The sequence below is a fragment of the Pyrgilauda ruficollis genome, unplaced genomic scaffold (assembly GCF_017590135.1).
Source record: "Pyrgilauda ruficollis isolate IOZ18807 unplaced genomic scaffold, ASM1759013v1 scaffold88, whole genome shotgun sequence".
Taxonomy (NCBI): Eukaryota; Metazoa; Chordata; class Aves; order Passeriformes; family Passeridae; genus Pyrgilauda; species Pyrgilauda ruficollis.
The window spans coordinates 1,083,583-1,108,881 of record NW_024530821.1 but is presented as its reverse complement, the minus strand read 5'-3'; the positions used below and the strand labels follow the sequence as shown (position 1 = coordinate 1,108,881).

The following is a 25,299-nucleotide window of genomic DNA, read 5'->3' as shown; positions in this document are numbered from 1 at the left end:
GGCTGCCACGAGTGCACAGAAGAATATCAAGCATTAAACTGTCTATGTTTTCAATGAAAAGTTGGATAATGAGGATGTGGAAGCACCCAGGGGAGATACAGAAGGCTCATAATGGTCTTTTATCCACAGATTTAAAATCTAGTGAGGGAAGAGTTGGGCCAACAGAAAATTAAACTCTCTTTTTCAAAATGACCCATAATTTTCTATTTCCTCTTGAGTTTTGATTAGGTTTGGTTTGGTTTGTAAACTTAAATGTAAGCAAATTTTAGTATAAAGTACTTCAACATGTGTATTCCTCCCTACCCCAAAAGAAAAGTTTTGCTTAGAAAAGTTTCAATACTGAAACTTCGCCTTTGTTTTCCAAATTCTTTCTTTCTCTCTCATCCGCTTTGGCAAAAATAATTTGATGACTTTTCTCCACGTGAAAATTTGTTTTTGCCTCCTCCAATATGTGAATGAAAGAGGCCACCAGTAAATTTATGGCACTGAGTCAGGATCAGGCACAGGGACAAATCCCTCCCAGTGTTACCTCCAATCCCTCTCTGGTGCTCTGGGCATGGATGGTATCACCCAAACCTCCTCAAGTTTGCCAGGCTGGGACAGCAGTGCCTCAGGAGAGCAGGAACAAGGGCAGGTTCATGACCTGGGAGATTCCCAGGCTGCAGGGCCAGCCCCTAACTTGAGCTGTTTCCTCCCTCTCAGTGGGAACATCCAGGGATTTCTCAGTGCCAGGACATCAAAGAGGAGATTATAACCAGCTGTCTGGCAGGCCTAATTGATAGCAGGCCTCTTTATTCCACAAGGGAACCAAGGGAGGTCCAAAAGAACAACACAGGATCCTGGATGTTCCAGGGTGCGAGGAGGGCAGAGACCACCTTCACCCCAGGGAGAATCCCCCAGCTGGTCCAACCCCTCTTCCTTCCCGGAGGGCAGAGTCCTTTAGTGGACTCTGGATTGATTTGTCACCCAGGGGAATATTTTGTGTCACCCAACTCCTCCATCCTGTTCACGCAGCCCAGTGCAAGGGCAGGGCAGGGTGTCAGAAGGGGCTGGGGGATGAAGGGAGAGCAGCCCTTGGGGAGGAACAACGAGCACAACCCAGCAATGTGTGTCCACGTCCTGGGAAACCAGTGTCATCCTGGGCAGTGTGGGGAGGGGGATTCTGCAGGTGAGACCTCTCCTGCAGGGCTGCTCCAGCCCTGGGGCCAGCAGCAGGAGGACCTGGAGCTGCTGGAGCAAATCCAGAGGCGGCCATGGAGATGCTCTAAGGGCTGGGAGAGCTAGGGGTGCTCACCTGGAGAACAGAAAGCTCCAGGAAGGCTCCAGAACCCCTTCCAGGGCCTAAAGGGGGCTTTTAAGAAATATGGAGAGAGGCTCTTTACCAGGGCCTGTAATGACAGGACAAGGGGCAACAGTTTTAAACTAAAAGACAGTAGGCTGAGATTGGATTTAAGGGCAAAATTGTTTACAGTGAGGGTCATGAGGCCCTGGCACAGGCAGCCCAGAGAAGCTGTGGCTTCCCTATCCTTGGAAGTGCCCATTTTTCAAGGCATGATTTGACCATCTCCACAAACTGAAAGAACTTTCTTCCAATAGAAGGTGAAATTGTCTGAGTGGAAGCATTTTGTCCTCCATTCTCATCAGAGACCAAAGGAATAAGAGACTCAATTTGCCATTGCCTGCAGCATTTCTGTCCTTCCAAATCAGTGGCCAACTTGGTGCCCCATCCAGCCTGGCTGGGGAGGGAAGTGTTGGCTTTTCCAGCAGCCAGGAGTGCAGGGCTGAAATGTCTGGTGGCATCCATGCTGCTGCAAAGCACAAACCTGCCTCTATTTGCATTTTCAAACCCTGGAAATGGCTATTCCAGCTCCAAAACTGGCAGTTTAGCTGCCTGCAGGTGATTGATTGCATCTCTTGCAATAAATTGCTGGGAAGTGATGCATTATATATGTGAAGAACGAGCTAGAAAAAAAGAAAAGGCCACTAAGCAGAGGTTAAAGTGGGAATTAAGCAGAGGTTAAAGTGGAAATGGAGAACAGATCCATCTGTGCAACCTCTCCCTTTCTCCTTCATTGATGAGCTATTCCAGAAGGTCCAGTGCTCCCCAGTGTCAATCCAGAGTCAGCATTAAACGCAAACCGATCGCATTTGATCTTCTTGCTGTAATATCCGGGGCATGGACTCAGCCTCCTGCACATCTGCAAAGCACTTGCCACTCTCCTGCGTGCAGTGGCCCAAAGTGAGTGAAACATTTATGCAGAATTTACGAGATTCCCAAGTAGCTGGTCTGGGTGCTGGCCAGCGAAGGAGGATTCCTCTGGGAAACGCCAGTTGGAAAACCAAGCGGAAACATCCCAGGTTTAACAGCCTCCACTTCAATCACTCCTCGTAGCTCCAGGGCAGCCCTTCCATGCCAAGTTTCCATGGATTTCTTACCATGCAGCCATCAGAGTGAAACCTTGGCAGCTCCGGGCTAACCCGGGATTGACTCCTGGATCCAACGCCAGTAACCTGGAAGCCCTGAGCATCCTGGCTCCAGAAAGGGTTTTCTCGTGCTTCAAGGCTTCCTGCTGCAAGTCTGTTAATTTGGAGGACTTCAGCACACTCCAGATAGCCAGACTCATAAATTCCGCGGATTGCAGGATTTCCATTTCCTGAACTCCTGTGTGGTTCAGTGCAGGGAAAGCCCAGGGAATGCATTTAGCCAAGGACTTTGCAGTTTAACAGAATTCACAGAATTCATAGAATGACCAGGTTGGAAGAGACCTTCAAGATCATCAAGTCCAGCCCAGCCCCAACACCTCAGCTAAACCCTGGCACCCAGTGCCACATCCAGGCTTTGTTAAACACACCCAGGGATGGTGACTCCACCACCTCCCTGGGCAGAAAATTCCAGAACTTTATCACCCTTTCTGTGAAAAACTTTTTCCTAATATCCAACCTATATTTCCCTTGACTCAGCTTGAGACTGTGATTTTCTGCACTGTGATTTTCTGATGTTCTGCACTCTGTGGTTATGGAAGCTTGGCAAAGAGGAGAGAGCAGGCTGTCCCACAGTGTAGATCCATCTAGTGGTGGTTGACTGCTGCCATGGTTTTCTCCATGGATAAATAAGTGTTTCCCTGTCGGCTGGTAGTTGTCAGGTTCCCAGGAATCTCTTCTAGACAACAGTGTGCGCTGCAGGTTCTATGAATTTTTATTATTTTTTTTTTAATTCACAGTTCCTCAGAAATTTTCATTTATTTTTTTATTGTTGCTGAGTTGGTTTTTTTGAGGGGTTTTTTTTGAAAGAAGACAAATATCAAACACTGAAATTTCCCCCAAACCACACATCTGGATTTCCAGGTAGCTCTGTTCCTCAGCATGGGTTGACACATTTTGCAAAAGAAGCAAGTCTTAACAATTCCATCTTGTCACATTGAAATCACAGGGATTTGGGCCACTGGCTTTGTGGAATTGTAGATGATTGGGGATGTGAACTGTCTTAAAAGATGATCTTGTCCCTCTCTTGACCTCAGGTCAGAGGAAATAGATCTATAAACTGAGCATGTGGTGGAGCATTTCTGTTACATGGGAATTTCTGGCTGTCCTGATGTTATGAAACTGATTGCAGTGTGCAAATCTGCTTTTGCTGCTTCGTGTAATCCAGGCAGAATCTGCATCACTACAAGGCAGTTATCACTGAGGGAAAAGCTTTTCCATCCAGGAGCAGTGCAAATATAGAGTGCATGACATAAATTCACCCAAAATCCAGTTCTTGATTAATACTTCAGCCTTTGCTGCCTCCTCTTTCCCAACAGCCCCATTGCCCCAATCTCATAAGTGGTTTTTTTTTTATCTCAGACTCCCATACACACAACACACACCTTCCATCCTTCCAACATCCTCACCCTTCCAGCTGTCTGAGAGTGTAACTGGGATCCCTGGAGTCTGTTTTAAATGAGAGTGCTGTTATCAAGGAAGGACTCTGAGCTGACATTCCCATTTCTTTACCAGGTCAGGACTGACATGCCAGTCTTTCATCTCTCCATGTTTTTCCCTATGCATGGATAAGGCCACGTCTGTTCAGCAGCTTGCAGCTTTGCTTTCCAGAAGAGATTTTATTTGGATCCAGGATGACTCCAGGCTCAATTTCGTGCCTGACAAGGAGCTCCTCCTTTTCTTCTCAGACATGGGCTGGATGGTGTTAGGCAGGGTATTGATATTTTGTAGGTACTTTTAAGAGGTATTAAAGATGTTATCAGACATGGGCAAGCTCAATTATCCTGAGCCTTTGAGCTGGGAGGACAGTAGAAAAAAAGAAATCCACCCGGAAAAACTCATCCCTAGAAGTTTGTCATTGGGCAGCCACATGGCTGTGTGCAGTTTGGAACTAAATAAACCCCACGTTCATGGAAAATTCATCTGTGCAGTGAAGGGATTTGGGCCTTCCAAGTGTAACAGGAGGACCCTGTTACTCAGGGGTGCAAGGGAAAGCATCACCTCCAGATATCCAAGGTTAAAGCCTCAAATTCTCTCTGATTTGGGGCCCATTTACAGGGACAGGAGCCCAGACAGCTTTTTCTTCACCCTAACATGCACAGAGGCACATCCAGGTTTCAAGAGCTTGGTTCAGTGGGAAAAGCAATGGGTTTTTTTATGCAGCAGAAGAGTTGTGTGGCTGCATGCAGCAATTTCTGCCCTGGTCCTGGCTGCCTTGGGTCATGCACTCTGGAATTCAGACCACAGCATCCCCCTGATGGTGTGTGGCCTGATAAATAATTGGGATTGGCATCCATTGGCAGGTGCAAGTGGAAGAGCTGGGATCAGGGACTTGTGTGCTCTCCTCTGGATGGCAGAAGGTTGCTCTGTGTGCCATCAGGCTTAGCCCAACATCCAGGTACAGTGGGAATAAACTGCATTTATTAAGGGCATCCCCAGCAGTGGTGGCTTGGGGACAGCAGGGACACAAGGCCAGGCCAGGCTTTGCAAAGCCCCTCAGAGCTGCAGCTGGCTCCTCAGCTCAGCACTCTGTTGTTTGTCAGTTCTTATCTATGTCACAGTCTCACAAACCCTGAATTCTACAGCACTTCATTCTAAAAAACTAAAAATGGAGCCCCATCTCTCTCTTTCTATGAGGCCTTTTAAGGATAAACTGTCCAATTAAGAAATGACACCTAAATTATTTTTAATTTTAACCCAACCACCTGTGGCCTGCAATGCAGACTTTTTAATCCAATTACAAAATACCACCCAAACCCATGAAGAAGAAGGTGAAGAAGAAGGACCAGCCTCCACCCTAAAACCTCCATCTTGCTTTTTATATATGTTACTAGATTCTAAAACTTTAAATTCTAAGTTTTTCACCCTGTTACACAGCTCTAATCAAACTCCACACCCACAATCCCAGCTCTATCATTCCATTTTGGAAGCCTTCTCCACAGCCTCAGGTCAATGCAGTGTTCTCCTGGGGGTCAGTGCCTGGCAGCACAGAAAGTCTGAAATTCTCAGCAGCCAGGGTCCCAACAATCTGTGTGGCTTCTCAGGGCCTCGTGTATCCCCTTTCCAGCCATCCAGGATGAGTCTGGCACTGCAGCTCCAGCTGGAGAGGTGGCACTGAGGAATGTGTGTGTTTGTTGGCCTGCAGTGCTTGTGAAGATATTTCCTGAAAAAGAGCCATCTCTCTCTCCTAGCCTCATGCTCACCTGCTTCCCAGGGCTCCAAACCCCATCCAGCCTGGCCTTGGACACTTCCAGGGATCCAGGGGCAGCCACAGCTTCTCTGGGCACCCTGTGCCAGGGCCTCCCCACCAACAAAGAGAGGAATTTCTTCCAGATATCCAGTACTCTGAATGTCACACATTAATGTCCTCAGCAGCACAAAAAAAAAAAAAAAAATAAAAAGGAGTTTTAATGTTGCTGGGACCTGAATGAGTGCTCACAGCTGGCTCGGGGCTCTGCTCATGGCATTCACAAGGTCCTTGCAGACCTTGACACTGTGTCAGCGAGTGGCAGCAGCTTTCTTTGTGAGGAAGGGCCCAGAAAGGCCTCTGCAGTGCTTGTTTCTTCCCAGTTTTTTTTGCTCTGGGTAATTATTGGTGCACCAAAGGACATTAAGTCTGGACGTGAGAGCGCCACTCTCAAATATCAACAGTGTAGTTCATTGTAATTAATTAAATGCTGGCATGATCCCCCAACAAGCAAAACCTTCATTATGCTCAAATTAAACCCCCTGACAGAGATTCTTGACTCGCTGTCAGTGCCTCCAAGTGCCATGAAATGCACAGGAATGCAGACATCACAGCACACGTGTGGAACACAGGGAAAGATCTTACAGCAGGGAATAAAGGTCACTGCTCTTCCTAATTAAAGCAGTTTCTGGAGCAGACAAGCAGTTTCTTAAATAGTTCTTGCCCTTATCATGTCTGAAGTTCTCTGTGTCAGGATAATTTTTACAACTCTTTTATATTCAAGACCCACCACATTTTGGGATGGAGTTCCAAGGTTTGGAGGGACTGCTCTGACTATCTGCAGTGATTCACAGACACCTGCAGCCCTAAGCACCTCATTCAATATTTTTTTCAGGTCCCCCATAACTCAAAGACAAGTTTTCTCCCTGAAGAGACACTCAGCATTAACTCAGGACTGCAAATAATGGAGAATCCCTGCCTCCAATTATGTTTTTCCCAATTGTTTTATATCCCTGCTATTACAAATGGCTGCTTTCTTCCCAGAGTAAATTTATCTAGCTAGAACTTCAAGGCAGTAAATTTTTCTACCATTCTTGGCTAGATTAAAGATATGTTTGCTGTCAGGAACAGCTTCTCCTATATTTCACCATGAAGTGCGAGCAAATCACTTCAGTTTCTCCTGGGTAATGCAAATACATCAAAACCCTTTAATCTCATGGTCTAAGTCAAGTTTTCCAGACCTTTGTGTTGCTTTGTAGAGCTCCTCAGAGCATTTTCAGTTTCCTTGGCTCCTTTTCTGCTCTGTGGGCACAGAAAAGGGATGTGATTTTCCATATGAGTAACCTCCATTTTTCAGTCTTTCTTGGTCTGGTTCACCTGCTCCCGTTCTTGTCACTTTAAGATCTGAGCGTGAGTTATTATTATAAATTCTCTGTGACATGTTGCTCCTAGGTGAATCGCACCTGTCTCTTTGCCAACAGCCCTGACAGCCATTCCATGAGGGAGGTGACTGTAAGAGCAAGTCATCAGCTCGTTCCTGGAAGGAAAAAACATTCCTCCAATGAATCATTTAACCAAAATATTCGCACGTGCTACTGCTCAGGGTGAGCACAAATACTGACCCAGAACTGGCATTATTGCTGATAGATTCAGTACTGGCGTTGGTGCTGGGAACTCTCATGTTCAGAAGATATTTTCATGCTTAATGCCCGTGAGTTTAGTCAGAGTTCAGTGTGTAACAACCTCTAAAATCTGTGCCACAGCCTTTATTGTAGGGATCATCACACAGCTCAGCTTCACACAGTAGCACAGAATATTTAATTATGAACAGGTTGATAATATCAAAGAAGCAGGTCAGTGGTGTTGTCTGAGCCAGGTGGCTGCAGTTGCCAGGGAATTTGCTCTTTTTGGATATCTGGGGGAGATTTGTAGGGGATCTGCATTGGAGGCAAGCTCAGTCCTGCCTCACAGCAAGAGAAGAGTCTCCTAACCCAGCCTTGAATTCATCACACAGAGAGGGGACTGAACAGCTCTGCTCAAAGATCTTCTAACCAAGACACCCTGGGGACCAGCTGGGACGCCCCCAGTGTCCCCCAGGATCCCCCAGATTTTAGACAGCACTGCACAAGCAGAGCCAGTCACATATGGCATGGGCTTTTTGTTCCCTTGAAATAAGAACACATCAAAGTGACCAAAGAGGGAGGTGGCAAGTCAGGAACTAGTTGGTGATGATGGAAAAAAGAGAGGATAATAATTTCCTGGGATGATTCCTTTCTTGATATGGGATGTCCACAAAAGCAGCACTTTCTGAAAGAGAGTTTGAAAGCCTACCTAGAGTCCTTTGCCTGGAATGAGAAGTAAACATGCAAAATTTGAATATCCTAGAGCTAATTAGGAATCAAGGCCATATCAAGGCAGGGGGAGTACCCCATGTACCATGTCTGGTATTTCTGAGCAGGGAGAGAGGAGCGTGGGAGCAAAGAGACTTAAGTTTATCCAAGGAAAAGGTGGAAGAGAGGCAGATAGAATCTCATGGGCAGTACTCAAAGTGCCACGAAAATGGAATGCAAATCTTCATCCTTTCCCTTCAGGTTCAGAAATTAAAAAATAAATAGGGATAGGGATGAAATGGAGCAGGAATGTCAGTGGAGAGATAACCTCATTATCATAATGAGACACTTTGAGACACTCTTCTCTCCTCAGCAGAGATCCCACTGCCCTGTGCAGGCATTTAAACCAGGCAAATGCAGCATGGTTTTTGCATTCCCTCTCTTGAAATAAACTCCCTGTGGCTGTAAAGCATGTACAAAACCACTGTGAGGTAATGGTTCATCTGCTCCCACGTTTCTTGGTCCTTCCCAACATCATCTCTGTGCTTGTCCCAGGCTCAGCTCTATGGAAGAGACAACCAGGCAGCCAATTTTTGCCTCTTGTGTCAAAGTACATGGCTTAAGTGCATCACTGATGAATAACCAGAGAAGAACAACCTGCTCTAGTGGTGCCATCCCTGCCCATGACAGGGGATTGGAATGAAGAGGTCTTTAAGGTCCCTTCAAACCCAAACCATTCCAGGATTCTCTGGTCACATCAGACAGATGTGACCCTCCCTGTGGAGATGAGGAAAAGGACCAGTTCAGAGGGGTCTTTCACAGGCAATCAGTGCAGCATTTAACAGGAGAATTTATCCCTTCAAGTTAAGGGCTTCAGGAACTGTTGGGAGTGATAGGATGTTGTTATCTCACCACTCCTGATATATTTTTGGAGCTCAGTTCCACTGACCCATTGTTTTCTGAGAGAGGGGGGAAAATGTCTCTTTTTGAAGTGCAATGTGTTTAGAGCTCCATATCAGCTGAAAAATGTCTTTCAGGGCTGGGAAGAGACAGACCAACTCTTTGCTATCTCCCCTGAATATTTCCAGGTTGGGGCAAAAGACGGAAATATGGTTTGGGGTTATAAGTTTCCCTTCTTATCACAGGAAAAAAACATCAAGAAAGAGAAAGTGAGTGATGAGAAACCGTGGATTTTTCCATGCAAAGTAAAGCCAAAAGGGCTGTGCCTTGGAGCCGAGTGCGGAAACAGGGCAGGCGTTGGAGGATTTTCCCCTCCAAGCCTGAAAAGAAATAAGCTGGCTGGCTGATCTTGAATAACCCCTCCTAAGCCTGCGAAACCAGCCACAATTTTTTGTCAGAGCTGAAAATACCCACCTCCCCCATCCTTTTTTTTCCCCCCACCCTTTCCTCCGTGACGCCACGGTGCGGCTCTCTGGAGGATGCTGTCCAGCATCCATCAGAGCTGGCAGCAGTGTTGGGAGGGGATACAGGCTGCAGTGCCAGGCTCCACGGCCAGTGACGTCCTGTCTGCCCAGTTCTGGTACAAACAGAAAAGCCCTCGGGGCTGGCACGGTGGAAACGTGCCGAGGAAGCTCCCACACTTCCTCTCGATATCGTGTTTTCCCAACGCTGACATCCCAACGTTCTCCCCAGCATTCCCAGCCATCAGCCACCACACTGGCTCACTGTAGGGTCCTTCCAGACCAGTGCTGTCACCTGTGTTGGGGTTCTGGCCACACTCAGCCGCCCCAGTGAGTTCTGCTCACCCCGAGCTTCAAATTGAAGTCGGGATTTGCGCGTTTTGCGCTCGGTACAATTTTTTTCCCTGAGCTGGGTTGGTCCCAATGAAAAATTGCCTTTTTCCTCTGTGCAGCGCAGATCTGGCCTCACTGTACATAAAATGCCATGTGTTCCCAGCAGGATTCAGCTCTTCCAAGGCCTACCCTGCAGCCAAATCTGATCTACATATTTACGAGCTTGTAAACAGGACGGGGCGGGTGAGTTCACATTCTTAGAAAACCAAGTGCAGAGAAAAGAACTTCTGAGTTGGAAAAACAAAGAGTAGTCTTGGGCCCAACCCAGCAAACACAGTGGTTTTTCCAAGACTTGGATGGCTTGCTTGAGAATCATTCCCCTCCATTCCTTTTCCACAGGATTTCCCAAGCTTACCTTTTCATTTGGGAAAAAAAATACACATTCCCAATGTTTCTGAGCAGAGTGGAGGAGGAAGCTTGATAGAAAAGGGACATTTTATCTTGGAGGGGAGTGGAAGCCAGACTTGTGTTTGCAGAAGCCACCAAAGAACAAGAGTTCCTTGCAAAGGGAGGTTTTAAGGAAGGTGTTAAAGGAGTTGAACAGCAGAAGGCAACTGGAGGGCTCACCACGAAGTACCACTGTCAATAAATGCAAGGAGTAGTCTAGAACTGTAATTCCAAAACTGTGCTCCCCAGATCTTGACAGTCCATCAAGGCCTGGTAAATGGTTCATGGAAAACTAGAGTATGAGGGAGCCAGCCAGCAAAAAAATTTGAGGATTAACAGTTTGTCATAGAATCATGGAATGGGTTGGGTTGGGTTGGGTTGGAAGGGACCTGAAAGATCTCATTCTAGTACCTTTAAGGGAGTCTGTACTAAAAGTCAGATGTCAAACGCCTACATCTTCATCTTCCTTTTAATTTTGTGATTAATTTCAAAGTCCATCTTCCCGTTGACCACGCTTTATTCAGCACTATCTGTGTCCTAAATCTGCTGCCCAGGCCTTTTTCTTGGAGGATGAAACAAGCAGCCAAAAAGGCTATTCCAGGGCAGTGTTGAAGTGAGTTGGATGGAGCAGAATGATTTGAAGGTATGGGTTAGAATTAGATGGTCCTCAAGGTCCCTTCCAACCCTAACCATTCTGTGATTCTGCCATGAAAGCATTGCTTTAACCATTTAAAAGACTTATTACAGAGTTTGGTTTGCAGTATCCAAGCCCAAGTCTGGTTTCAGAATTTCTCTCCCTTCTCTCTGCCTAGTCCTGCCTGGGTGGAGCCCACAGAGCTCCTGTTAAAAATCAAGAAGCAGGGAAAATTCATGGAATCACAGGATATCAGGTTAGAAGGGACCTGAAGGACCACCTGGTCCAACTTTTCTCGGCAAAAGCACAGTCTGCACAAGATGGTCCAGCATCATGTCCAGCTGAATCTAAAAAGTGGAATCCACCACTTCCCTGGGTAAATTATTCTGATGGCTGATGGTTGTCATGGTAAAAAATTGTTTGCAGAAGGAATATCCCCAGGAATAACTTGTACCCATGACCCTTCATCTTTTCCAGGTGACTCCTTGTAAAAAGGGAGTCACAATTTCCTTGTAGCTACAGAGTGATAAAACCTCCCCCTCAGCCTTCTTTTCTCAGGAACTTAGCAAGCTCAGTTCTCTCAGCTTTTCCTCACATGGCAGCTTCCCAGTGCTTGGATCATCTTCCTGGCCACTCTCTGGACCCTCTCAAGCCTGCCCACATGTCTTTTGCCTGGTGGGGACCAAAACTGAACACACTGAGTAGAGGTGGCACAATTCCTTCTTCATCTCTGCTGGTGGTGCTCGTGTTGATGCAGGTCTTCCTTCAGGGTGGCCCCTGCTCATGAAGTGTCCATTTCCTCATTCTGTTTGGTATTGATGCCTCAGGTTTTGGATTTTCTGTTTTTCCGATTCTGTGCTGCTTTAGTTTGTGGGTCTGGGCTTCTTTCATCTCTGCTGGTGGTGCTCGTGTTGATGCAGGTCTTCCTTCAGGGTGGCCCCTGCTCATGAAGTGTCCATTTCCTCATTCTGTTTGGTATTGATGCCTCAGGTTTTGGATTTTCTGTTTTTCCGATTCTGTGCTGCTTTAATGTGTGGGTCTGAGCTTCATATCAGGGGATGGTGAGCTCTGTGCACAGAGCAGGGAGACAAAACAATTCCTGGGCACCAAGGACAGCTGGGCACCAAGGACAAATGATCCAAATCTCAGGCCCAAGAGCACAAACAGCGTGGGCTGGAGAGAGAAAAACAAGGATGGGACTGCATGGGCTAAAGCTGGAATTGGACAATGAACTCCAATCTGCAAATGGAGCAGAACTTACAGAAGTGACAGACCCCATGACTGGTTGTCCATTTTGTGACCATTTTGGTTCACCTTGGGTGCAGCCCTGGCTGGGCTCTTGTGCTGCCCAAGGTGCATCCATTGAGGCCTTTTGATAAATCCCTGCTTTATTCTTTAGCTCTGTCTAGTCTCAGTTCTAAGTCAGGCTTCACAAGGCATCAGTATCATCAGGAAAATTCACCAGGATACACCGGATCCCATGATCCAGCTCACTTAGGAGATGTTAAACAGCCTTGGAAGCGATATCGATCCCACTGGTGACAGGTTGCCTCTTTGGGAAGAAGCTTTTTACCACCTCACCCTGGGTGTGCCCTGTCAGCCAGTTCCCCACCCACTGCCCAGACCACTTTTCCAGACCAAAGTGCATCTGTTTCTCCAGGAGACTGTGGAAAACCATATGGAAAACCTTGGAGAAATCCAGTCAGTCAAGATGCACCACTCAGGGCTCCTTTTGGTGGTATCCACTCTGTGCTGCAGGTACAGTTTCTCTGTACAAACCTTGGTATTAACCCCTCTGCAGTACCAGGCCACAGTTCCTGGGTTATTCCTTTGTTTAAAATATTACTTTCTTCTTTAGAGATCCCTCATGAAAGATGGAATGTGGTGTATTCCTTGCAGGGCAAGAAGGTTTTGTGATGGGACATCCAGGTCTTTGGAAGGAGGATGCAATGGATGAAATGACACTCTGGGGATTTGCTGATGATAATTTCAGCTGTGAGCCCCCAGGTGAAGGGTCAGTGCCCTCCCAAGAAAGATGGTATATAAGAGGATTTGGGTTATTTAGCCTGGAAAAGAGAAGGCTTTGGAATGACCTAACTGTGGCCTTCCAGCACCTGAAGGGAGCATACAAGAAAGATGGAGAGAGAATATTTACAAAATCATCGAGTGACAGGAAAAGGGAGATGGATTCCATTGAAAGAGAGCAGGTTTTAATTGGGTATTGAAATAAATTCTTCCCTGTGAGGGTGCTGAGCCCTGGCACAGGGTGCCCAGAGAAGCTGTGGCTGCCCCTGGATCCCTGGAAGTGCCCAAGGCCAGGCTGGACAGGGCTTGGAGCAGCCTGGGACAGTGGGAGGTGTCCCTGCCCATGGCAGGGGGTGGCACTTAAATGACCTTTCAGGTCCTTTCCAACCCAAACCATTCCCTGATTGTATGATTGAACCTTCTTTGGACCCCCTTGCTGGTTTTTGGTTTCCTTTTTTACTTTTGTTGAGGATGGGATTGAGATGATAGTTTGTGTTTAGACTTAGGTGTTTATTATTTCTTATCATATTATAGTTTCACAGCAGTGAGTTCTCTAGTCTTTTATTAACAAGGTACAAAATGGTTAACTATTTTTTGTTATAAGGTCTTTTAAGGTTAAACTACTTAATTAAGAAATGATACATAAATTATTTTTACTTTTAACTTAATAACTAACTACTTGAAGTCTGCAATGTGGACTTTTTTGTCTAATTACAAAATATTACTTAAATTTGTGTGTGAAGAAGTAAGAAGAATGTAAAGAAGAATAACTGCTCTAAAACTTCTGTTTTGTTTCATATATATTACTATATTTTAAAACTCTAAGTCCCCCTCATCTCATATCAAAAAAGCACATTCCAAATAATATTCAGCAAAGTTTACGAATATCACAAAGTTTAGCTGTAACTTGGTCAGGAATCAAACTAAGAGCAGCTATACTGTAAAAAAAAAAAATAAATAAAAAGAGGAAGAAAACCAGTTTATGATCTCAAGCCCCTGGAGTAAGAGCTGTAGAGCAGAGAAGAGCAGAGGGAATACTTCACAGGATCTTGCCCAAAGCCTGTCTTGTGCCCCATGCAGTGCCCCCGTGGTCCTCAGCAGAATTCCTGTCCTGTGAAGTTCAGGATCTGTGGCAGAGCAGGGGGTGCTGTGTGGCAGCCTGGGGCTGCAGTGTGGGGCAGCAGCTTTGCCTTCCCTGCCCTGTGATGTGGCACCAGGGCATCTGGAGGTGCTTAAGGGAGCAGAGTCTGCTGGGGCAATGCTGGGGGGCTGCAAAGCCAATTCCTTATGTTCTTTTGAGGATGGATTTGTTCCCTGGAGCAAATTCATCTGGAGGGGTCTGGCTGGACCACGCCAAGCAAATTAGCACTGCTCACAATTCTTGAAATTGGTTGTGAAGTTTCTGTCAGGGAACAGTGTAGAGGAACCTGAGTGGCTTTTCACTTCACCTCCCACTGGTGAAATTCTTCCTGTGATCAAAGTCCTGCCCCACACAGGGGAGAAACTGGTGCATGGGAAGCTTTGGCAGCTTCTCAGAGAGCATCAGACCACGACATGATCATGACATTGAGGGTGAAATCCACCAGGAATAACCTTGGATGCCTGTGGTGTGGTTGCCCATGAGCCAGGAGTCTGAGTCCAGGCATCTGAAACTGCTGTGATCCATCTGCCTGGTGACTTGCACTCAGGAGGAGATGGATCACTCCACTCTCACCATAAAATCTGCCCTCTGAGCCGCTGACTGTAAGAGGAGGCCCAGGACCTGCTCACGTGCCTGTACTCAGGTGATTCAAACAAGAACCACAATTTTCAGGAAATTTGATGCCTCATAAATATCCTCACATCAATTACTCCAACCAGTGGTCCAAATTCCCGTGATTACTCTGAGAAGATCTCCAATATTTGAGGGAAATAAAGGGCAGTTTTGGTCAAAGTCCTACTGTGATGTGCACCAACTTAGAGAAAAGTTTTGGGGATATCACTAGGACCATATTGCCAAATGTTGGGAGACAGGTTTGGAAGCCATGAATTTGACAGTGAATGACCAGAGCAAAGCTCTGATTCATTATCCTCCTCTTGCTGACACACAAACCACACCCAGACCTCAAATTTGAGAACCTGCTTGAGAGTGTTGGTGTTTTTCAGAGCCTTTGACTGCTTTCTCCTTCCTTTGCAATCTGCCAGACAAATGTTTCCCTGATCCCCATCACACCTAAAGCTTCCCTCCCTCCCCACCAGGACCTACACACCAGGTTTGGCACGGCCAGGGGCTCTCCAGAAGCACCTTTCCAACCATGACCTGGGACAAAACACTGCCTAGGAGGTCAGCAGTGGTCAGGGGAGTGGTGGCTTCTCCCTGCTTCTCTTTGGGCCAGACCAGGATGCACAAGTTGGACACGCAGGCAGCAGAGAGACACGCAGGCAGCTCACTGGGGCTTCCATTGGGAAGCTGTTGCTTATCTGTGACACTGTTTATGGCGTTGGCTGCAGGGCTGACAGGCCTGAGGAATTCCACCCGATATCCCAATGCCATCGTCCTCCAGGGAAAACGCCGGAGTGGCTGTGAACATGCTGTCCTCCTCCCCAGGCCAAGCGGCTCTTGGATCCATCCTAGCAGGGCAGTGAACTCCCTGATCACTCCAAGGCACACCGAGGAGGTGTTAACCCTCTAGGGACCCTGACATGCCTACAAACACCCACTGGAGAGAGTGGAGGAGAAGGTCAGGAAAGACCAGTGAGAATCTGAGTCCCACACGCTGGGAGAAGTCCTTGCTGAAATCCAGCCTGTTCCCCCACAGCTTGGCAGCTGCATCAGGGAGGTTATCCATCGTGGGGGCCTAGGAAGGAGCTGGCAAGGAGAGATGCAAGATGGGTATTGAGCAGGAAGGGGCAGATCATGATTCTTTTGGAGCAGATTTAATTAGTTTACTTTGAGAGAGTCAGAAAAAAAGAGAAGGAAGAGAGTGAGGGTGAATTTAGGTTGGATACAAGGAAAAGGTTTTTGAATATGAGGGTGGTGAGGCGCTGGCACAGGGTGCCAGAGAAGCTGTGGCTGCCCCTGGATCCCTGGAAGTGCCCAAGGCCAGCTTGGACAGGGCTTGGAGCAACCTTGGACAGTGGAATTAAATGGGCTTTATGATTCCTCCCAATCCAAACCACTCCATGATTCTCTGACTTCCTTTGGCCAGAAGGACCCACAGTGAGAAGCTGTAGTACGTTCTATGCCAGGGCTTTTTCTCTACCAGCTATAATATTTTTTTTTTCTTCTCTGATGCCTCCCAAGGCAGTTCTCAATCCCCTCCTGAACCTGAGGCCACATCTAGAAGCTCAGGTGATGGCACACCTGTCCACACCACAGTCCTAATCCTACAGATGGATTTCTGGAGCTTCCTAGCTCAGAAACAGAGTGGTTCACACATTGGTAATTTTTTTCTTTAATTTTCCATAAGTTTGGCCAATCAATTTTTACCTCCTGCTTGCAGGGACACCCACAGCTGAGCAACCTGCTGTGAGATGAACCATGTCCTCTTCTTAGCTCTTCACCTGCCACCTCCTGTGGAAGGTTTCACCTTCCCTCTCCATGATGACACCTGTAAGGACCAGCTCTCCAAAAGCTTTTTTTTTTTTTTTTTTTTTTTTGCAAGCCCATTCCTGATACAAATAACTCCAAGGAACAGCAACACCTTTATCAGTGTTGACCAGTCCTGCTGCTCCTTGCATTTCTGAGTTGGGGCAGCACTGGGACATGACTTTGTCCCTTTGTTTTGTTTTTCCCACCTGCTCCCAGGTCTGCAGCATTCCTGCTCCACAGACTGTTCAGGACATGCTGCAGAGCAGGGACCTTTTACAACAAAGATGCCCTTGCCAACTAAGCCTGCTCATGAATTCTGGCTGTACACTGGGAGCCAGGGCCAGAATTTAGATTGGACTGGCTCCATTTGCATTGGTGCATTTGTCTTTTTTTTTTTTCTTCTTGTTTTGCTTCATTTTTATTTTTTTGAGTGCTGAACAGTGGGACCAGCAACTCTGAACAATCCAAGTGATATCACCTTCCAGTGAGTCATGGGGAGGGCAGGGTGGAGAAGGGCAGGCGAGGAGAGATTATGAGATTGTGTTAGCTCAAACAACCTAAAAAAAAAATGGGATATGTGTTTGGATACATGGAGGGCAGATTGCATCCACTGCCACCCACCACAGAGCACCACAGTTTTGGGAAGTATGCCCATGGCTCCAGAGATTTTTACCTGCCTGGTTTTCCCCAAATATGAGCATGGTGACATTAACAAGTAACAGTAATTTTAAAAAAAAGATATGAGCACATATTTTATTGGCTCGACTTCTGCATCACCAAAAACTGAAGTGCAATCTTCAGATCATGTTTAGTCTGTAACTTCAGTCACTTTGCAAGCTGCAAGCAGGCTTTTCCTGAGCTCACCTGCAGCTTTCTTAATTTCTCAGTGGTCCTGAAGATAATTATTTAGGGTCACAACAGGACACACAGCCCTTGCCCTGACCCAGTCAGATTCAGATCTTGCAAGATGTGGGATAATTTTTTTATAAAAACATGGAAGGAATAAAGTCCCCAAATGGACTGTTAAGACCCCAGCATTATTATTATGAGTTCTGATGGTAGTCCCTAAGGTGGGGGCACCATCTCCTCGTCCCTCACCCCATGAGGTGTTGAGCTGGATGCCCAGGAGCCCAGAGGGCTGATTTTGAGTGCTCAGCAAAAGCTCCTCTTTAAACAAGACCAGGTTTCCTGCTGGATTGTGACAGACCCTACAGAAATCATGTTTCCTCTTCTTTGATGATGCCCTGTACTGGCCTTGATGCTTTTGGGGCCAGATCACCAAAAATTGCTCTTACACTGAGATAACGGACTGAAGTGCTGGTGCTTCACTCTGTGTTGCTATTCCTGATCTTTTACTCACATTTCTGGACCTTGGACACATCCTTCTGTGTTTCCTGAGCTCTTCAAGTGTCCATCACTCAGTATTGACTTTCACTTATTTATATAGAAAATGATACAAAGCCCAGCCCAAAACCCCTCAAAGTGTTGTTGCATATTCAAGTATAAGAAAGCAAGAGCTGATTTCTTCGACTTTTTTACTCATTCCCTAAAAAAAACCCTCAAATCCTCCTATGTTCAGCCTCCCAGTGCCCGTCAGAAGATTCTGAGGCTCCAGCATGTGCAGAGGAGCAGTTCTGGGGATTCCCTGCCCAGTTCTGTTCATCCCAGGGCGAGGAAATGAGGAAACTGTGGCTGCACTCAGGACACGTCCCTTCCGAGGGGCACGCTTATTTGCATGGTAATGAGGATGCTAATGGGCCCCTTGTCTTCATATGTACACAAGGTTCTTGCTGGGTGAAAACCAGCCAGAGTTGAAACTCAGAGAATTCATAGCTTCTTTTCCTTTTCAATTTGTTTTCTATCTGGATGCAAAAGACAAAGCACATAATACAGAAACTGCATTGTGCCCTGAACTGCTAAACACCAGATAGAAATTATTATTTTAGCAACCATCAGGCTGTTTAGGCAAGCATCAATCTCTTAAGTAGCCTGGCTCAAGCAGTAATTACCAGCTGAATTCAAAAAGAGACCCTTCTTTTATTTGCTTTGTTACCATAGTTTTTTGTTTTCCTCTCTCTTGAAGCTAAAAAATGCTCCACAGAGCTGCAGCTCCTCTGAGAACCCAGAGCACGCTGCAAACAGGGTTCACAGCAACACTGTGAAGAGTTCCTGGTAATTTACCCTTTCTCTGAGGGGAAACTGAGGCAGGAAACCTCTCTCTGAGAAGGGAATAAGCAGGATTGCATGTTCAATTAAGTCCTTCATCTTCCTAGGTCCCATTTCCTGACACATCCATGGTTCCTGTAGGTCCAGGGGGGTGGGCTGGGGGCACTGTGAAAAAGGGGGATGGTCAAAGCCATGGTGGGATGAAGATGGAGATGCATGGAAGGCAAAGGGGGATGGCCCCAGCACCACAGGGGTGGTTCAGAGCTCCTGGCTGTCACTCAGGGAGGTGTTTCTGGTGGGGCTAAAATCAAAACTGCTGATTCCAGCAGCCCGGAGCCAACCTGGGAATCTCAGCGCTGTCCCCAAGAGAATAAACTCCTTTTATCTGAAACAACCAAGATGGGGTCACTGCCTGTACAGAAGTGAGCCCTGTGTTCAGGGAGCTGACAGGGAAGGTGGAGAGAGACTATTTATGGGGGCATGGAGTGACAGGACAAGGGGGAATGGCTTCACACTGACAGAGGGCAGGGATGGATGGGATATTGGGAAGGAATTCTTCCTAGTGAGGGTGCTGAGGCCCTGGCACAGGGTGCCCAGAGAAGCTGTGGCTGCCCCTGTATCCCTGGAAGTGCCCAAGATGAGGTTGGACAGTGCTTGGAGCAACCTGGGACAGTGGAAGGTGTCCCTGCCATGGCAGGGAGTTTGGGACAAGATGATCTTTCAGGTGGTCCCTTCCAACCCAAACCATTCCATGATCGTTGCTCCATTCAAAGCCACCACCAGCAGCTGCTCATTCAGCTGCAAATGCCTTCATTCCCAGGAAGGCCTTGAGTCTTCCCAGCACAGAGATGTCAGTCCTGCTCACTGTCCTTATTCCATGTCCCCTTCAGCACGCACTGACAGCCAGACTGAGCTCCTGCCTGCCTTGGGTGGGCCTTCAGCAGATATTTAATCTGCTTTGCCTGCCCAACCACCATAAAATGCTGGGATGTGTCTGTGTTCCCCCACATAGCCGTGTTGGAGCTGCCCACACACCTAATGTTGAGTCTGGCTGAAATTTCTCCACTTTTTAGGGATGGTGTACAAAAGCTTTGCTGGAACCAGTTCTCTGAGCTTCCTGGAGGATGGTTTTCCTCCAGCAAACAGCCCGGGGAGCTTTTATGTAGTGTCAGTCATGAATTTCTGGCTCCTGGCACCTGTTTTACTGTTTTGACACCAGGCTTAGGAGCGCAGGGGAAAATAATAATGATATCTGGAGTTAATGTTATTTACTAAAATACAAATTAACGCTCAGTCACATGGTGGCATGATTTGTCATCTTGATTTGGAGCTAAAATTAAAAGAAATTAAGGCTGAGTCAGAAAGTTATTTCAGATCCAAGTGAGGAATGCTGTTCTGAGGCCATGTGGGAGCAACACTGACATCTTCTGGCCCAAAAAAAAATATATCTCCAGCTTTTTCACCGAGCAAACCACAGGGAAAATCTGCAAAAACCTAAGGTGGGATGGGGTGGACAAAAGTGTTTTAAAGTATCAAGGACAAGTTTTGGGGCAGTGGATATTATCTGAGCCCACTCTGACAGCCCCCCTTAGCATCACCACAGAATCTGAACAGAGGATTTGTGGCACTGATAACCCAAAATACACGAGAGGAGGAGGTGACGGGGTGTTGCTCTTCTCTCAGTGCAGGTGACAGGGCTGTGGCCGTACTTCTATGCAGAAGTCTCTAAGTCTGGAGGCAGTAAATTACCTGAAAGTCACATTCCACTAGGCCAGGTTGCTCCAAACCCCATCCAACCTGGCCTTGGACAGTTCCAGGGGTGAGGAGATGCAATTTCTCTGAGAAACATGGTCCAGGGTCTCACCACCACCACACCATCAGCCTTCTCAACACATCTCCCCTCTTCCAGACTGGATTGGCCACCAGCTTTGTGACTGACACTACATAAAAGCTCCCTGGGCTGTTTGCTGGAGGAAAGCCATCCTCCGGGAAGCTCAGAGAGCTAGTTCCAGCAAAGCCTGGCTATAACTTCCCAAGAAAACTCACTTCTTTATCAACCTACGACACCTTATCACTTTACTGATATCCTTCCACTTCCACTTCCTCTAACCCTATTCCCTTCAATCTCTCCCAAGGTTCTTTCTTCCCGTCCCTGAAGCCCTCGGAAATCGTCTTCAAGATCATCTTCTGGCTGGGGTACTTCAACAGCTGCGTGAACCCCATCATCTACCCGTGCTCCAGCAAGGAGTTCAAGCGCGCGTTCATCCGGCTGCTCAAGTGCCAGTGCCGCCGGCAGCGCCGGCCCATCTGGAGGGTCTACGACCACCACTGGAGAGGGGCCTCCATCAACAGCTCGGTGCAGGACTCAGAGACAGACCTACGGCCCAGGATTAACACCCTGAACAGCTCCTTCATATTTAACTCCTCCTTCCAGGAGAGAGGCAGTAAGAGGCGAACGCTCAGCTTCAAGGGCTGGAAGATGCTGACGCCTTTCCAGAAACCAGCGTCCACCCAGCTGAAGGAGAAGATGAACAGCCTTTCTAACAAAATCCGGGGTGGCTCCAGCAAAGGGGGGGCCACAGCCACCTACAAGACAGAGGTGGAGTCTGTCTCGATCGGGATCCCTCATGATTTCACTGAAACCATCGACTACCAAACCCATGACTTAACAGACTGCTGTGGGCTGAGAGAAACAGATATTTGAAGCCTCTGGGGCAGCTGTCGATGGTTTCTTTAGAGGTATCCAGAAGAAACATGGAGGGATACCACCTGTGGGTCTGTCAGGCAGGCTGGAAGCAGCGATCAGGCATAAAATGCAGTTGCCCAAAGGTTGTCCAAGCATCCCCCGCGTGGAGCTCAGCCCCTTCTGTGGGACTGTGGGTTCCTCAAATTAGAGCCAATGGCATATCCCATTCTAACAAGCCACAGCAGGAGGAGAAGGTGTGGATATGACCTTAGGGCAAGAGCTGTCTCCTCTGGTGGATGGTTGTCTTTGGCTTTGGAAGAAGCTGTGCAATTAAGGGAAACCAGGATGTCTCCTTTGCCTTAAAAACACCACAGTGAAATCTGATGGAAAGATTGAATCCCAAAAGTTGCCAACCCTGCCTTAGTACATGTGGTCATGTCTCCATCCAGAGGCAGCACTCAGGAAGGACACTGCCAAGCTGTAGCTGGCAGCTGATCCTTTATGTGGGTGGGTTGGGAGCTTGGAGGTCCTGAACAGGATATCCAGAAGAGGCCTTGGCTTTGGAGGGAGAGCGGACCTGGGTATTCCCAAGCAAGGTGAAGGGATCCCAGCTCTCAGTCATCATCTCTGCAGTGGCCACAGCTTTGGCCCTTCCACATCAGCTGGTTTTAGGTCAGAGGAGTACTCCAGATGTGTGCACTGTTGCCAGGGGGTGTGCAGGTCTCTCTCCTCTAATTCCATCCTGTGAAGCATTTGGCATTTCACTCTCCAGTGAAATACTTGCAACGCACCTTGCTTCAGTGAACATCCATCCGTGACACTCAGAGAAACCAGCTCCTTTTGGTGTCAGTCATCCCCAAACCTTCCTGTCCCTTTCTTTGCTCTTGTTTTTCTTAGAAAACGCAGGATAAAAATGCATCCCAGGGGCTTCACTCAGGACAACAGGAAACGGCCTCAAGTTGTGCCAGGGAAGATTTAGGCTGGATATTAGGATGGATTTCTTCAGTCAAAGGGTGGTCAGGCACTGGACCAGGCTTCCCAGATCAGTGGTGGAGTCACCATCCCTGGAAGTGTTCAAAAGACGTGCGAATGTGGCCCTGGAGGAGGTGTTTAATGGTGAACGGGTGGTGCAGGGTTGGTGGTTGGATTCCAAGAGGTCTTTTCCAACCATAATGATTCTGTGATTCTGTAATGCGGGTCCTCAGCCAGCCTGTGCTGTGGCTCAGGAAAGCTGGGATGGCTGAGTTGGGGAGTTTGCATTTCTACTGCCCACAGAGTCCAAGCTGAAGTGGAGCTGAGGTGCAGAGGGAGCTCACTCCAGGGGAGGGATCTTCTCCCCAGTCGGGGTCACACTCATGATCCTTCTCCCAAGGGACTTCCCACATGCTTGATACATCAGACTTCTGGTGGCTGCCAACAATTGCCTTGGTTGTGTCAAAAGTGGTGACAATTAAAGTGTTTTTTTCCCTGCTCACAGTCCCAGAGTGTGAGCACCCCTTGGGAGGGCACCACAGCCTCCTCCAGGAGACTCCAGGAGCTGAAGCCATGGCAAGCCCACCTTGACCAGGCAGCTCAGGAAATGGTCACCTAAACTCTGCTTGGCTGTAGATTTCAGGCACTGGTTTCAAAATTCAGAGTGTTTTAACCAAATTTCAGATGATGAGCCCCAAGGAGCGACCATCAGGTTAAGCCGTGAGCAGGAGACACGTAGGTGATGGAGGCGAGGAGGGATCTGAGGTGAAGGGCCTCAAGCCAGGGAACTAAAGAACAGGAATGGGAAGTCCTGAGGGGTGGAAACATGGCACTGAACGTGTCCTGGGTGGAAACTGCTCCACATCAGCAGTGCCCCTCAAACCCAGGAGGAGCTTTTCATGGAAGTGCCTGCAGCATCCCACTAAGGGTGGCTGCCAAAGGAAGATTAAAGGCTGCCAGGCACAGCAAGGAGAATGTCACCTTTCTTTCTGATTTTCTGATTTGCTTTAAAGGAAAGCAGAACAGGAGGGAAGTTGGAAATTTTTTATTTTTTTACGCTTCTGTGCAGTGCATATTGAGACAAGATATCTGGAGTTGGCCCTGTCACAACACCCTTTACTTGATGCAGGACAAACTGGACCAATTATTGCACAAATACCAGCAGATTTTGTCCAGATATTTTCCTCCCAGCAGCAAATCCCAGCGCTTACACTGAACCCAGACTCACAACCACCTGCATGTTCTCCAGCTCTGCAAAACCAGCCTGAGGTTGCCTTACCAAAGCAGGGATTTCCCAACACCCCATGGGAGCTTCTGGGGGGAAATAGATTTTTTTTTCCCTGTTTATTTGGCTCTGAAGGGAAGTGAGACCTTACAGTGATGATGGGGTGGCACAAAAAGTCATTTTGTAGTGTGAGGACTGCAGCTGCCACTGTTTACCTGGGTGTTTTTGGGATCCTGATGGGAAGCACTGGGGATGTGGCAGAGAAGGGACCAGGGAGAGGACATCCATGACCAGACAGACATACACACACACTTCACTGTGTTTATATAAATGTGTCATTCCCAAAATACCAGGCATTCTCCTACAAATGGGCAAACATCCCTCTATAAATGAACATTTAGCAAATGCTGGCAAGCAGTGCATTCCCATAAATGAGCTGGAATTACTGCTTACACTTCTCCCTGATCTTTTCAATATACTTTTTTTTTCTTTATTTTTTTTCTTTTTTCCAGTATTGAAATATTTATATTTACAGCCTCCAGCCCCTTGACAGCTTTTTGGGAAGGAAAAAAGGCTTAGTCTGGAGGTTTGCTGCCTCTCCATCCCAAGTCTTTACAGACCTACAAGGGAGAAAATAAAGTCAGTTTAAGCACACACATGACACACACACACACATGAAAGCCCAAATTCTGGCTCAGTTCCTCACTGTATTTGACCTGGCCTCAGGAGATGCTCTGGAAGGAGCTGTAGGAAAGCCTTGAGCTCTGCTGTGCTGCATTCAGGCAAAATACTTGGTTTTCACCCTGCTTTCATTTGGCATCTTGCATCAGAAGCAGTGCCAGGACTGGACTCTGAGGCTGCTCATGCAGAGCTTCATTTAGAGGAGACAGGACTGTCTTTGCTGGCAGGGAGGAAGGAAAAACTTGTATGAAATATGACCTGAGTGCCTGGAATTGAGCATTTCTCCTTGAATCCCCTAATTTCCAAGCTCTCCCAAGTTTGGAAAAACGGGCTCAGACTTTCAGGAGGTAAATTCAGTCCGATCCCACAGGTTTTCCTGGATCCACAAGGGTGTGACCACCTGAGGGAATGGCCCTGTTCCAGCAAATTTTCCAGGCAGCATTTCCCAAAGCACCTGCACCTCAGTCATCCATCAGATCCCACCTCATTGCACTGGCTCCATGTCACAATTGCATTCTCAGACCTTGCTGCTCCAGGGAACCAAGAGTTGGGGGTGGAAAATGAGTTTTTGTGTCACTGGACTCTCCCAAGTCCATGAGGGAAGGAAGGTCCCTGTCAGCCTGAGCTGGGCTGCAGCTGGGTTGCATTACTATTGTTTACAGTGTGTATATAAGTGTACATTTTCTTTAGCAGAACATTGGAATTTTTTATGTATAGATTTTTATTTTTCATGCCCAGATGTATTTATTAGCCGGAGTATTTCTGTTCTGTGTTTCAGGTTCTGCCAGATTGATGTAAGCTCTATGAAACAGAATGCACATATTTTTGTTTGTTTGTACCAAATACATGCACAAACCTGTCTAAAATGTTGCTGTAAATCGTTGCTGTGTCTGATTTTTAAAACAAGGGTTATAGGGGATGAAGGAGGGAGGAAGAAAAGCCTGAAAATTATCCCCTCTTGCTTATTTCCCTAAGACATTTTTTTGCAATTTCACAGGGATAATCTTTCCCACTTGGAAGAATTAATGATAAAAGCAAGACAGGAGAGGACACTCTAAATTTCATGACACAGAGGCAGGAAGGGATTGCAGCAGCCACATCTAGAGAGCAGGTTTAGATTGGATGTTAGGAAAGAATTCT

General features: G+C 47.2%; 1 protein-coding gene across 1 annotated transcript in view; it reads left to right on the top strand.

The window, feature by feature from the left end:
* ADRA1D (adrenoceptor alpha 1D) overlaps nt 1-25,025 on the top strand; it is a 42,634-nt gene extending 17,609 nt beyond the window's left edge. The window contains exon 2 of the mRNA XM_041488165.1: nt 20,731-25,025. Within this exon, the coding sequence (XP_041344099.1) occupies nt 20,731-21,299 (569 nt within the window). The 3' untranslated portion in view covers nt 21,300-25,025. The remainder of the gene's footprint in view (nt 1-20,730) is intronic.
* Nucleotides 25,026-25,299: the final 274 nt, after the last annotated feature.